Source organism: Acytostelium subglobosum (assembly GCF_000787575.1).
Source record: "Acytostelium subglobosum LB1 DNA, scaffold: scaffold7, whole genome shotgun sequence".
In the NCBI taxonomy this organism is placed as follows: Eukaryota; Evosea; class Eumycetozoa; order Acytosteliales; family Acytosteliaceae; genus Acytostelium; species Acytostelium subglobosum.
In genome coordinates, this window is record NW_012236526.1 from 515,818 (window position 1) to 530,532 (window position 14,715).

The 14,715-nt window shown below is 41.3% G+C and overlaps 6 protein-coding genes across 6 annotated transcripts; 2 read left to right on the top strand and 4 right to left on the bottom strand.

The window, feature by feature from the left end:
- Window positions 1-297: 297 nt before the first annotated feature.
- SAMD00019534_040880 (hypothetical protein) lies at window positions 298-1,909 on the top strand (the record flags this gene model as incomplete). Its single annotated transcript, XM_012900593.1, has 2 exons — window positions 298-1,696; window positions 1,767-1,909. The coding sequence occupies 2 exons, from the start codon at window positions 298-300 to the stop codon at window positions 1,907-1,909; spliced, it is 1,542 nt and encodes a 513-aa protein (XP_012756047.1).
- Window positions 1,910-2,049: 140 nt separating this feature from the next.
- Window positions 2,050-3,377, top strand: SAMD00019534_040890 (hypothetical protein; the record flags this gene model as incomplete). Its single annotated transcript, XM_012900594.1, has 3 exons — window positions 2,050-2,296; window positions 2,428-2,964; window positions 3,031-3,377. 3 exons carry the CDS (start codon window positions 2,050-2,052, stop codon window positions 3,375-3,377), a joined length of 1,131 nt encoding a protein of 376 aa, XP_012756048.1.
- Window positions 3,378-4,249: 872 nt separating this feature from the next.
- Window positions 4,250-5,409, bottom strand: SAMD00019534_040900 (hypothetical protein; the record flags this gene model as incomplete). The annotated part of the gene is made up of 2 exons (XM_012900595.1): window positions 4,250-4,265; window positions 4,331-5,409. 2 exons carry the CDS (start codon window positions 5,407-5,409, stop codon window positions 4,250-4,252), a joined length of 1,095 nt encoding a protein of 364 aa, XP_012756049.1.
- A 272-nt stretch (window positions 5,410-5,681) lies between these two features.
- On the bottom strand, window positions 5,682-6,464 carry SAMD00019534_040910 (hypothetical protein; the record flags this gene model as incomplete). The annotated part of the gene is made up of 3 exons (XM_012900596.1): window positions 5,682-5,738; window positions 5,804-6,089; window positions 6,157-6,464. 3 exons carry the CDS (start codon window positions 6,462-6,464, stop codon window positions 5,682-5,684), a joined length of 651 nt encoding a protein of 216 aa, XP_012756050.1.
- Window positions 6,465-7,679: 1,215 nt separating this feature from the next.
- On the bottom strand, window positions 7,680-9,879 carry SAMD00019534_040920 (hypothetical protein; the record flags this gene model as incomplete). Its single annotated transcript, XM_012900597.1, has 5 exons — window positions 7,680-7,695; window positions 7,767-8,493; window positions 8,593-9,115; window positions 9,214-9,505; window positions 9,575-9,879. 5 exons carry the CDS (start codon window positions 9,877-9,879, stop codon window positions 7,680-7,682), a joined length of 1,863 nt encoding a protein of 620 aa, XP_012756051.1.
- Window positions 9,880-12,597: 2,718 nt separating this feature from the next.
- On the bottom strand, window positions 12,598-13,291 carry SAMD00019534_040930 (hypothetical protein; the record flags this gene model as incomplete). The annotated part of the gene is made up of 2 exons (XM_012900598.1): window positions 12,598-12,940; window positions 13,014-13,291. The coding sequence occupies 2 exons, from the start codon at window positions 13,289-13,291 to the stop codon at window positions 12,598-12,600; spliced, it is 621 nt and encodes a 206-aa protein (XP_012756052.1).
- Window positions 13,292-14,715: the final 1,424 nt, after the last annotated feature.

Here is a 14,715-nt window from a genome sequence, read left to right on the forward strand (position 1 = left end):
GATAATATCTTATCACTATCTGCTACTAGTTGTAACCTTAATTAATATATACAACACTTTTTCTTCGCGCAGTTGCCCAATCATTTCAAAGAGTCGTCGCTGTCGCCGTTGTGGTGGTAGTTGTAGTTGTTGTTGTGGTTGTGGGGTGCGAAGACAACACAACCTAGAGTCACTTCTCTTGACCTCTAACAAGTACATTATGTATGTTAGTCATGTAGCAGTAAAGCTGTAATGTATGTTAGATATAGATAGTTAGATAGAGATACTACTTTATATATAAAGTACAAAGACAAAGACATGATTGAAGATTATAATGTTGCTGTTATTGGTGCTGGACCTTCTGGTTTGGTAACATGTAAAGAGTTGTTGGATTCAGGACTTAGACCTATTGTGTTTGAGAAGAATGATGATATTGGTGGAGTTTGGAATCCAAAGACTGGCTCAACATGGGATAGTCTACATGTCAATCTATCGCATAACACAATGATGTTCTCTGATTACCCTTGGAAGGAGGGCACCTACTCGCATCACTTCCCAAGTGCCGCCGAACAGTTCAACTACCTCAAGAGCTACGCACAGCACTTTGAGCTGCTTCAACACATTCGCTTCAACAGCCGTGTGACGCGTGTTCAGCAGTGTCAAGACCCGGTCAATGGATGGGAGGTGACCTACGAGCAGGCCAGTGGCATCGAGAGGACACAACGATTTGACAAGGTTGTTGTGGCCAGTGGCATGTTCCAGAATCCAAACGCACCAAACCTTGTGGACTTTGAGAAGTACACAGGACAGGTCAGTGTGGCCAAGGACTACAAGAACGCACTTCCCTACCACAACAAGAGCGTGGTTGTCGTTGGTGACAGTTACAGCTCGTTCGAGATCGCCGCAGAGATTGCAGAGTGTGCACCGGGCTCAAAGGTCGTTCATATTATTCGACGCATGCCATGGATCATGCATCGCATGTTGAACAGGCCCAAGCCACCTGGAGTCGACAACCTGCCCGGCGCACCCATTCACCCTCTCGACTTGGTGTTCTTCAATCGCGAGGCCACAGCAATGATTGACAGCATGCCTGGAGGCATTGCTGCCGATGCTGCCTTCAAGAACGGCTTGCTCAACATGATATGTGCAGACCAACAGCTCAATCAGGACCTGCACAAGGACCCAGCTACACTCCGCGACCTCTTCATGTGCACATCAGACACATACACGCGAGTGTACAACACTGGCAAGATCCAGCTACTCAAGGTGCCCGTTACCAGCATCAATGGCAAGCACTTCACTTTCGAGGATGGAACAACCTTTGACGCCGACTGTCTGATCATGTCTACAGGCTACCAATACCAGCTGCCATTCCTCCCCAAGGATGTGCAAGATGCCATGGAGTATAACCCAAGCAACAGATTGTTGCCCATTATACTGTACAAGAACGTCTTCCATCCGTCATACCCTACACTTGGTTTTGTGGGTTGGTTCCTCAACACATACTTCCCGATCATGGAGTTGCAGGCTCGTTGGATATCATTGGTGTTTGCCGATGAGGTGTCATTGCCATCACGCGAAGTCATGGAGCAGGGTATGGAGGAGGAGCGAAAGATTAGGGATTGCACCAGTGTCAGACCTCAATTCCCACACTCAGATTATACAAAGATTGGTGATTCTCTGGCCAAAGAGTTTGGTGCATTGCCCAACTTTGATCGTATGCAGTCTGAGGATCCAGAACTCTACGCCGCATCGTGGCGACAATACGCTACATCTGCTATCTACAGACTTGAAGGTCCACATTGCAAGACAGAACTTGCTCGACAAATTATCCAAGACCTTACTACAAAGTATTATACAAGTTCCTAATTGTTGTACCATAACAAATAAAGATGATCAAACATTGACCCTCTTTGACTTCAAAAAGTGATCATGACCCAATTTGGATCTCACCCCGCTTCACATCACTCTTCATCAAAAGTCATGACTCAGCTTGCCCACCAATCTCTCATTCATTCAATCATATACACATACACAGATAGACAGTGATAGATATATATATAGAGCGACATGTCTTTGATACAGAGACTAAAGAGCTTTGATGCATATCCAAAGACTATTGATGACTTTCGCATCAAGACATATAGTGGTGCTTTAGTATCACTGGTCTCTGGCATCTTCATTCTGTGGCTCTTCTTCTCACAGCTTAGTATATATCTTACAACGGACACTCATCATGAGTTGTTCGTAGACACCAACCGAGGTGATAAACTGGCGATCAACATGGACATCACTTTCCATCACTTACCATGTACATGTAAGTGTCTCTTCAAGGCTCACTCACCTCACATCGATCAATCGATCAATCGATCATCGACCTAACAAACTCTCAAACATCTCTATTCAATCATTCAATCATTCAATCAATCAATCAATCACATATCATAGTCTTGAGTTTGGATGCAATGGACGTCTCTGGCGAACATCAGTTTGATGTGGCTCATAATATCTTTAAGAAGAGACTCTCGCCGACGGGCGAACCTCTGCCAGATGCACCACGTCGTGCTGATGCGATTAATGTAAAGCCACAGGAGAATCAGGATGATAAGGTGGAGTGTGGAAGCTGTTTTGGCGCTGTGGAAGGATGCTGTAACACTTGTGATCATGTGCGCGATGCCTATCAGAAGAAGGGCTGGGGATTCGACCCATCGGAGATCCCACAATGTGTGCGTGAGGGCTTCACCAAGAACGTCATCGAGCAGAATGGCGAAGGCTGTCAAGTGTACGGACAGATCCTAGTGAACAAAGTGGCGGGCAACTTCCACTTTGCACCAGGCAAGAGCTTCCAGAACCACCACATGCATGTTCATGACATCCAGTCCTTTAAGGGCACCTTCAACATGTCTCACACCATTAACAGGCTATCCTTTGGCTTTGACTTCCCAGGTATCAAGAACCCCCTGGATGGCGTTACAAAGACTGAGAGTAAGTCAACTATGCTCGGGTTGCCAATCACGTCACTCACTCACTCTTTCATTCAATCAATCATAGTCGCTGGAACTGGAATGTTCCAATACTATATCAAGGTGGTGCCAACTACTTATGAGGGTATAAGTGGCCATGTGATCGCTACCAATCAGTACTCAGTCACTGAACATTACAGACTGCTGGGTAAGCAGGGCGAGGAGCTGTCTGGACTGCCGGGCCTGTTCTTCATGTACGACCTATCACCCATTATGATGAGGGTTGTTGAGACGAGCAGATCGTTCGCCACCTTTTTGACGCGTGTCTGCGCCATCATTGGAGGTGTGTTCACCGTTGCTGGAATCTTTGACTCCTTCATCTACCAGACGACCAAGTCATTCAAGCGCAAGGTTGACCTTGGCAAGGCATCATAATTATAGGTCATCATCATGGATGACACCTCCCCTCCCCTTTGCAACCAAGTCACTCACTCATCATCATCGACAACAATACATTTAATATAATACAAAGTAGTATGTAAGATTTACTTCCACCTTATGGTTCATCATTTGCAATTGGAACTGGAGACAATCGACTGAAGTGACCTCGTTGGCAGGATGGTGTGAAGCCAAGCGGCTCTAATGTACTCACCAACAATTGATAATGGCCACTGATTGTGAAGGATATGTTCAACAGGTTGTTGAATATCGGTTGGTTAAGATGTGCGGCAACTCTCTCCAAATGAGCTCGAAGTGATCTGGTGCCATTGGATGCTTCAACTGTTGCCATTTGACAAGAACTGTAGAATACGAAGTGAAGTGATTTGATTGATGTTTGCACCTTGGGCAGTATATACATGATATCTGTGATGTCTTCAATTCTGATTGTGAGTGTTTCCAGATGTTTGGACTGTCTGAGAAAGTCCTCCATTGAGTCGCGAACACCTTGGATGAAGCTCGTACCATTTTCTTCGAATGTGATCGAGAGTGATGTGAGATTGTTGATCATTTGTTCAAGGCAACGAATGTTAATATGTTGACCATAATGATCCTGGTATGAATATATTCCAAGTGATGTGATGTGACTTAAGTCGACTGGGTTCATCTCCATCAGTCGAGGTAATTGATCACTCAAATAGATATTATTGATATCCAATGTGTACTGATGACCATGATGATTCAGGTTTGATTGTCCTTGTTTAAGCAATGTGAGTATCATTTTAGATGATTCCAACAAGTAGTCAATCTTTTTGATCAAAGGTTTATCCTTGACATAATGATCCAAGAGTATTTGTAATCGTTCTTGGTCAATATCTGGTGAATCTTGGACCATTATGTTGATTGGTTGTCCAGTATTACTGAATGGTAAATCTCTACTCTCAACAAACTTGATCTGACAGAGCCGAGGAGCATCCACCAGGTAAAACATGACATTTCCAGTGCCATCCCAGGGTTCAGAAATGGCGAATGGCACGATTAATGACTGGAGATTTTCTAAACAGGCTGAGACATATTCATCTGTAATGTGAACCAAGTGTTCAATCGCAATGTGAAGTGGTGGTGTCTTGAATAGACAATATTGTGATCCAATATGATTGATCATTGAGTGAATGTTCAATGTTGTGATCACATTGTTGGACAATGTCATGCTGACTGCATTGTGGAACTGTTTGGAAATGGTCGAGAGCATCAACACCCATTCCATGTTGAGGTGATCGGCCAGAACAACCATCTCGACAATCAGTTTGATGATCAGAGGTGGGAGTGTTGGTTTTGGTGTTGAAGTTGAAGTTGGATATGAGATGCCACTTACTTGGTTGTATGTATATCTCATGACTGGACGTGACTTGTTCTCTCTTTTAAATGATTGTTGTTTGAATTGATCGAACTGCTCACTGTAATGATTGTAATCTGGATGCTCATTGTCCACCCTGTCCATCACTCGTGTCTTGATGTCTTTGAATCTTCTTGCCATGTAGCTATCTCTGGTGATGTATGTGTAGAGGTATTGATGTTTGAGAAGCTGGAATGCTACTGCAGGATGCAGTTTGGGCATTCGATCGTCCATGATGATTGTCTCCAAGATATATGAGTATTGATAATGTCCTTCTGGATCTGGAAGTGCATTATTAATGTCAATGAAAGAGATCCATTGATCAACTGGATTGATGCTTGTGTTGATCAATTCGTATATATCTTGATGGCTGTCTCCTCCCTCATAACGATTGATGTAGTCGACCACATGATCGTCATCCAGGTATCCTAGTCTGTTGCACTTGATCATGAAGTACTTGTTGGAAGGGATGTAATACCTGGAAGGGCCATGAACAGTCGGAGTGCCTCGCCCACTATGTCTAATGTACCGATTGATCTCTGATGGATATTGATCAAACATCTCATCGATGAGTGAACGATAGTCAATACTGTTGTTGAGTCGGGACATGATGGCCAATGCAATATCGATCATGTGCGTTTTCTGTCGATTGGACATCTCGAATAACTTGATTGCACAACTGATGGCAAGTTCAATATCTTTGAATTTGTCCAAACAAAGATTCTCTATTGTACCAAGAGGGATTGAGTCACATACCCGATCAATCACTCTCAATGTCAACGATGGCTGAATGGCACGTTCCAAAAACTGACTGATGCCATCAAGTAGCAACAAATCTTGATCACGTGATTCCCTGCCAAAGCCGTATCCATAGATGTGCCTACCAATATTGAATATACAATCCATTACTCTGTCCTCAATCTATGGGTTGGTGAGTATTGGTTGGGATGGATGTTGTCAGTCTGGTTGATTGATCAATGATTATCCTTTAAATCACTACATCTTCACAAATCCATATCCAACTTACATGGATGAATAGGTCAATGTCGATCAACTTGATGAGGGCATTCATGTTGTTTACATTCAATAGTCGCTTGAAGCAATCAATGAGATATGGTGAGTGGAATGATCGAATGAAAGGAGAGAACACAACAAATGCTTGATCGGAGGTTGGTCTTTCAGATATCTCATCAATCAATCGCTGTTGATTGGATTGATTATCAATCACATCTCCAATCTGTTCCATCATATATGATATTGTGTTGCCATGTCTTAACAGTAAGTCATCTGTCACCAATGATGATACAATCGTGCTACATGTGAGTGAGTGAGTGAGTGATCAATCAATCAATGAGCGAGTGAGTGATTGACTTGACATACTTAAATATATCCTGCTTATGAGTTACAAGTTTGTCGGGTAGACATCCCAACTTGGGTATGATTGAGAGGTATTGGAGCTTGTGATCGATTGATGTTGATTGATCAAACAACCATTGATTAGTTGGTTTGAATGGGATGTCGGGGAACGATATATGTGAAACGATGGGATGCAGTGTGCCAGTGCGCTCTGATGGTCCCAAGAATGAATTACCTTCCACAAGGTCACAGTCATTGAGCACCTCCATCTCCATGATGATCATAAATGACTGTGATGTGAACTTGAACCTCTTTATCATGACCACTGCCATTTGAAGTTTATTCAAACTTCTCTCATCATCATCCTGAGCAATCTGATCATTGATCATCGCTGGTATATAATGAATGCCATTAGATAGTACCATGCTGATGAGTTCAATATAATGTCACCAGTTGGTGAGTCAGTCATTCTGGCAGTGAGGTTGATGTATCACATGACATACACATATCTATTATGTTTGATATTAGGATGGTGCACTCGGAGAACAATGTCAACTTCATGTATTGTGTGGATGTCTCTAGTTTGAGTGAACTCCTCAAGGTAGTAATCCAATGTCATTATATCTTTGGTTTGATTGAATGAAAGTGAGTCATTACCCTCATCTGATCACTTTTTTGATCAGAACCATCACACACCCACAAGACAAGATACATCAGATCCAGTAGTGACCAATTCAAAGAAATTAATATTGCAAACGGTACATTAATGTAGTATGTTCCTTCATTTCAATGGGCTGATGACAATTGGAACTGGAGACAATCGACTGAAGTGACCTCGTTGGCAGGATGGTGTGAAGCCAAGCGGCTCTAATGTACTCACCAACAATTGTTGGTTCAACTTGTGTTTCCCTTGTTGGTCACTGACGAAGGAAATATGCAAGAGGTTGTTGAAAATCGGTTGGTTAAGATGTGCGGCAACTCTCTCCAAATGAGCTCGAAGTGATCTGGTGCCATTGGATGCATCGATTGTTGCCATTTTATAAGCACTGGAGAATTCGAAATGAAGTGATTTGATTGATGATTGCACCTTGGGCAGTATACACATGATATCTCTGATGTCTTCAATTCTGATCGAGAGTATTTCCAGATGTTTGGACTGTCTGAGAAAGTCCTCCATTGTGTCGCGGACACCTTGGAGGAAGCTCGTACTATATTCATCGAATACGAATGAGAGTGATGTGAGATTATAGAGCATTTGTTCAAGGCAAGGAATGTTAATATGATGATCACGATACTCCGGGTGTGAATATATTCGAAGTGATGTGATGCGACTTAAGTCTTCTGGGCTCATCTCCATCAGTGGGGGCAATAGATTTTTCCAATAGCAATCCATGATATCCAACGTGTATTGATGACCATAATGATTCAACTTTGATTGTCCTTGTTGAAGAAATGCGAATATCATACATTCCAATGAATATTCAATCATTTTGATCAATGGTTTGTCTTTGACAAAATGATCCAAGAGTATTTGTAATCGTTTTTGGTCAATGTCTGGTGAATCTTGAACCATAATTTTGATTTGTTGTCCTGTATTAATGAATGGTAAATCTGTTCTAGAACACTCAACAAACTTGATCTGACTGAGCTGAGGAGCGTCCACGAGGTAAAAGATAACTTCTCCAATGCCATCATGAGGTTCGGAAATTGTGAATGGTACGATTAATGACTGGAGACCATCCAAACATGCTGAGAGATGCTCATCTGGAATGCGCATCAGATGTTTCATATCCATGTGAAGTGGTGGTGTCTTGAACATACAGTATTGTGATCCAATATGATTGATCATTGAGTGAATGTTCAATGTTGTGATCACATTGTTGGACAATGTCATGCTGACTGCATTGTGGAACTGTTTGGAAACTGTGGAGAGCATCAACACCCATTCCATGTTGAGGTGATCGGCCAGAACAACCATCTCGACAATCAGTTTGATGATCAGAGGTGGGAGTGTTGGTGTTGGTGTTGAAGATGAAGTTGGATATGAGATGCCAGGCACTTTGTAGTATGTGTATCTCATGGCTGGACGTGACTTGTTCTCTCTTTTAAATGATTGTTGTTTGAACTGATCAAACTGCTCACTGTTGTGATTGTAGTCTGGATGCTCCTTGTCCACCCTGTCCATCATTCGTGTCTTGATGTCTTTGAATCTTCTTGCCATGTAGCTATCTCTGGAGAGATATGTGTAGAGGTATTGATGTTTGAGAAGCTGGAATGCTACTGCAGGATGTAGTTTGTGCATTTGATCGTCCATGATGATTGTCTCCAAGGCATATGAGTAATGATAACCTCCTTCTGGATCTGGAAGTGCATTAGTGATGTCAATTAAAGAGATCCATTGATCAACTGGATTGATGCTTGAGTTGATAAATTCATATATATCTTGATGGCTGTCCCTACGCACATTATGGTTGATGTAGTTGGCAACATGATCGTCATCCAGGTATCCTACTCTGTTGCACTTGATCATGAAGTACCACTTGGGCGGATTGTAATATCTGGAAGTGTGATAAAGAGTCGCAGTGTTTCGTACATGTCCAATGTACCGTATGATCTCTGATGGATATTGATCAAACATCTCATCGATGAGTGAATGATAGTCGATTCCATTGTGTTGTGACACGTTGGTCAATGCAATATCAATCATGTGTGTTGTCTGTCGATTGGACAACTCGAATAGCTTGATTGCACCTCTGATGGCAAGCTCAAAACAATCGATTTGGCCCAAACCCTCAATAGTACTAATAGTGATTGAGTGGCGAAGCCGACCAATCACTCTCAATGTCTGTGATGGCTGGTTGGCACGTTCCAATAACTGACTGATGCCATCAAGTAGCAACATATACTGCTCATGTGATTGGCGGCTGTATCCATTGTGGTATTGACTAACTTTGGATAAACAATCCATTACTCTGTCCTCGATCTATGAGTGAGTGAGTATTGGTTGGTGGAAGGATGATGGTGTCAATCTAGTTGATTGATCGAATATCCTATCATCACAACCCACAGTAAACTACTTACATGAATGAATGAGTCAATGTCGATCAACTTGATGAGGTCATTCTTGTTGATAACATCCTCGAGTCGCTCAAAGCAATCAATGAGGTGTGGTGAGTTGAATGATCGAATGAAAGGAGAGAACACAACGAATGCTTGATCCAATGATGGTCGATCAGATATTGATATCTCCTCAATCAATCGCTGTTGATTGGATTGAATGCCAATCACATCTCTAATAAGATCCATCACAAATGATATCGTGCTGCCATGTCGTTCCAATAAGATATCTGTCACCATTGATGATACAATAGTGCTATATGTGATTGAGTGAGTGAGTGAGTGATCATTCAATCAATTAGCGTGTTTGAGTGACTTGACATACTTGAATATATCCTGCTTATGAGTTAATAGGTTGTCGGGTAGACATCCCAACTTGGGTATGATTGAGAGATATAGGAGCTTGTGACCGATTGGTGTTGATTGATCAAACAACCATAGTTGGGTTGGATTGAGGTCGGGGGATGATGATATTGCCACAACTCTGGGATGCAGTGTGCCAATGCTCTCTGATGGTCCCAAGAATGAATTACCTTCCACAAGGTCACAGTCATTGAGCACCTCCATCTCCATGATGATCATATATGACTGTGATGTGAACCTGAACCTCTTTATCCTGACGACTGCCATTTGAAGTTGATACACACTTCTCTCATCATCATCCTGAGCAATCTGATCATTGATCATCGCTGGTATATAATGAATGCCATCAGATAGTACCATGCTGATGAGTTCAACGTAATGTCAGTGCCGGTGTTTGGAGTCAGTGACTCATTGAGGTCATTCAATCAATCACCCGACATACGCATATCTATTATGTTGGATTCGAGGTTGGTGCACTCTGAGAACAATGTCAACATCATGAACCGTGTGGATATCTCTGGTTTGAGTGAACTCCTCAAGGTAGTGATCCAATGTATATCTATGATCCAATGTCATTATCTCTTATCTTTGGTTTGATTGATTGGTTGAATGAAAATGAATCATTTCCCTCACTCTCACTCATCTGATCACTTTTTGATCAGAACCACACCCACAAGACAAGATACATCAGATCCAGTAGTGACCAATTCAAGGAAATTAATATATTGCAAGCGGTACATTAATGTATTATGTTCCTTCATTTCAATGGGCTGATGACAATTGGAACTGGAGACAATCGACTGAAGTGACCTCGTTGGCAGGATGGTGTGAAGCCAAGCGGCTCAAAAGTACTCACCAACAATTGTTGGTTCAACTTGTGTTTCCTTTGATTGTCACTGACGAAGGATATATGCAACAGGTTGTTGAAAATCGGTTGGTTAAGATGTGCGGCAACTCTCTCCAAATGAGCTCGAAGTGATCTGGTGCCATTGGATGCATCGATTGTTGCCATTTTATAAGCACTGGAGAATTCGAAGTGAAGTGATTTGATTGATGATTGCACCTTGGGCAGTATACACATGATATCTCTGATGACTTCAATTCTGATCGAGAGTGTTTCCAGATGTTTGGACTGTCGGAGAAAATCCTCCATCGAGTCGCGAACACCTTGGAGGAAGCTCGTACTATATTCCTCGAATGTGATCGAGAGTGATGTGAGATTGTTGACCATTTGCTCAAGGCAACGAATGTTAATATGTTGACCATGGTAATCCCAGAATGAATATATTCGATATGAGGCGATTTGACTTAAGTCCGCAGGGTTCATCTCCATCAGTCGAGGTAATAGATCACTCCTGATGCAATCTTTGATATCCAATGTGTACTGACGACCATAATGATCCAACCTTGATTGTCCTTGTTTAAGCAATGTGAGTATCATTGTAGATGATTCCAACAAGTAGTCAATCTTTTTTATCAATGGTTTGTCTTTGACATAATGATCCAAGAGTATTTGTAATCGTTCTTGGTCAATATCTGGTGAATCTTGGACCATAATGTTGATTGAATCTACAGTATTACTGAATGGTAAATCTGTACACTCAACAAACTTGATCTGACTGAGTAGAGGAGTGTCCACGAGGTAAAACATGACATTTTCATAGCCATCATGAGGTCCAGAAATGGCGAATGGCACGATTAATGACTGGAGATTCTCTAAACAGGCTGATAATTGATCGTTTTGAATGCCCACCAGATCTTTCATATCCATGTGAAGTGGTGGTGTCTTGAATAGACAGTATTGTGATCCAATATGATTGATCATTGAGTGAATGTTCAATGTTGTGATCACATTGTTGGACAATGTCATGCTGACTGCATTGTGGAACTGTTTGGAAACTGTGGAGAGCATCAACACCCATTCCATGTTGAGGTGATCGGCCAGAACAACCATCTCGACAATCAGTTTGATGATCAGAGGTGGGAGTGTTGGTGTTGGTGTTGAAGATGAAGTTGGATATGAGATGCCAGGTACTTTGTAGTATGTGTATCTCATGGCTGGACGTGACTTGTTCTCTCTTTTAAATGATTGTTGTTTGAATTGATCGAACTGCTCACTGTAATAATTGTAATCTGGATGCTCATTGTCCACCCTGTCCAACATTGGTGTCTTGATGTCTTTGAATCTTCTTGCCATGTAGCTATCTCTGGAGAGATATGTGTAGAGATATTGATGTTTGAGATATTGGAATGCTACTGCAGGATGTAGTTTGGGCATTTGATCGTCCATGATGACTGTCTCCATGAAAATTGAGTATTCATTGTATCCTTCTGGATCTGGAAGTGCATTATTAATGTCAATGAAAGAGATCCATTGATCAACCGGAGTGATGCTTGAGTTAATTAATTCATATATTGTTTGGTGATCTCCACACTGATTACGATTGATATAGTTGACCACATGATCATCATCCAGGTATCCTAGTCTGTTGCACTTGATCATGAAGTAAATGGGGTAATATCTGGAAGTGCCATCACCAGTATGAGTGAGTCGGTCATGTCCAATGTACCTTGTGATCACTGATGGATATTGATCAAACATCTCATCGATGAGTGAATGATAGTCAAAACTGTCATTGAGTCGGGACATAATGGTCAATGCAATTTCAATCATGTGTGTTTTGTGTCGATTGGACAACTCGAATAGCTTGATTGCACCTCTGATGGCAAGCTCAATATCTTTGATTTTGTCCAAATAAATATTCTCTATTGTACTAAGAGCGATTGAGTCACATACCCGATCAATCACTCTCAATGTCAATGATGGCTGATTGGCACGTTCCAATAACTGACTGATGCCATCAAGTAACAACAAATAATGATCACGTAATTGGCTGCCATAGGGGAATACTTTGGATAAACAATCCATTACTCTGTCCTGGATCTATGGGTGAGTATTGGTTGATTGATGGGGAGAGGATTGTGTCAGTTTGGTTGAGTGATCAACTGTCCAATCATCACAATCCAATCACTTACTTGAATGAATAAGTCAATATCCATCAATTTGATGAGATCATTCTTGTTGATATTATTCTCGAGTCGATTGAAACAATCAATGAGGCGTGGAGAGTCGAATGATCGAATGAAAGGGGAGAACACAACAAATGCTTGATCCAATGATGGTCGATCAGATATTGATATCTCCTCAATCAATCGCTGTTGATTGGATTGAATGTCAATCACATCTCTAATCAGCTCCATCACAAATGATATCGTGCTGCCATGTCGTTCCAGTAAATCATTAGTCACCAATGATGATACAATCGTGCTACAAGTGAGTGAGTGAATGAGTGAGTGATCAATCAATCAATCAATGAGCGAGTTTGAGTGACTTGACATACTTAAATATATCCTGCTTCTGTGTTACAAGTTTGTCGGGTAGACATCCCAACTTGGGTATGGTTGAGAGGTAAATGAGCTTGTGACCGATTGATGTTGATGGTTCAAACGACCATTGTTTAGTTGGATTAGGGCATGATGATATGGCCATAATGAAGGGATGCATGGTGCCAATGCGCTCTGATGGTCCCAAGAATGAACTTCCCTCCATATCCATCCCCATGATGATCATAAATGACTTTGACGTGAACTTGAACTTCTTTATCCTGATAACTGCCATTTGAAGTTTATTCACACTTCTGTCGTCATAATCAGTAATCTGATCATTGATCATCGCTGGTATGAAGTGAATGCCATCAGATAGTACCATGCTGATGAGTGATGTCAGTTAGTGTGTCAGTGAGTTAGGTTGATGTATCACATGTCTTACACATATCTATTATGTTTGATATGAGGTTGGTGCACTCTGAGAACAATGTCAACATCATGAACCTTGCGAATGTCTCTGGTTTGAGTGAACTCCTCAAGATAGTGATCCAATGTATTTCTATGATCCAATGTCATTATCTCTTATCTTTGTTTGATTGATTGATTGAGAATGAATCATTTCCCTCATCTGATCACTTTTCAATCGGATTCCCACCCCCACCCCTACCAGGGTGATCGATCAATCAATTCGCGAACACATTTATTTGACCAACGTTTGGATCATATACAACTGAAATGTCCTCGATTAGATGAAGGTCGGTATCCAAATGGTGCCAATGCACTGGCCATAGTTGGTAAATCTAATAAACTGGAACGCCATTTTTGTGTATCTGTTTTGAATGATAAATGTTTGAGGTTGTTAAATAATATCTGTTTGGTTAGATGCGTCATAACTATATCCAAATGAGCAAAGTGATCGAACACCAATCAATGCATCAAATATTGCCATTCGATGAATATCTGTAAATTCCAAATTGAGTGATCATATTGATGTCGGTACCTTGGGCAAAATACTCATCGCCAAACTGATGTCTGTCCCTCGGAGGACCATTGGAAAGTCTCTGTTTGATGATTGCTCAACAAATTTGATCTTTTTAAGATGAGGTACATTGAGTAATAGATTGTTTGAATTGTTCGTATTATAGTCTGTGGTGATCGTTCTCTGGATGCTCTCGATTAATCAAGGAAACCAAAATATCTGTTTGTTCCTTGAGAATGGATGGATCATAGTAAAATAATATATGTCTGTGATATTGATATATGCGAGGCTCTTGGGTAGTCGACCCATCTTGGGTATGATTGAGAGATATTGTAGCTTGTGCTCTAATGATGTGGCTCGACTAAACAACCATTGTTCAACTGTATAACTGTTGTTCAAACAGTGTGACATTGCCAATACTATTGGATGTAGGTCACCAATCTGTAGTGTATCATCTTCATCCTCCTCGATGCCAAAGTCAATCAAAGATCGCATCCATCTCCAATATGATCAAATATGACTCTGATGTGAACTTGAACTTCATTAACCTAATGACATTAGGGTGACGAACTTTATATCATCATTACATTGATCTTGTATGATTCCTGGTATAAGTGTATACCATCAGATAGTACAATACTTGATTGATATGTTAGTCACAGCATACTGTCAATCAAACATATCAATCAATCAATCAAACAAACTAGACATACTCATATCCATTATGTTGATGTTGA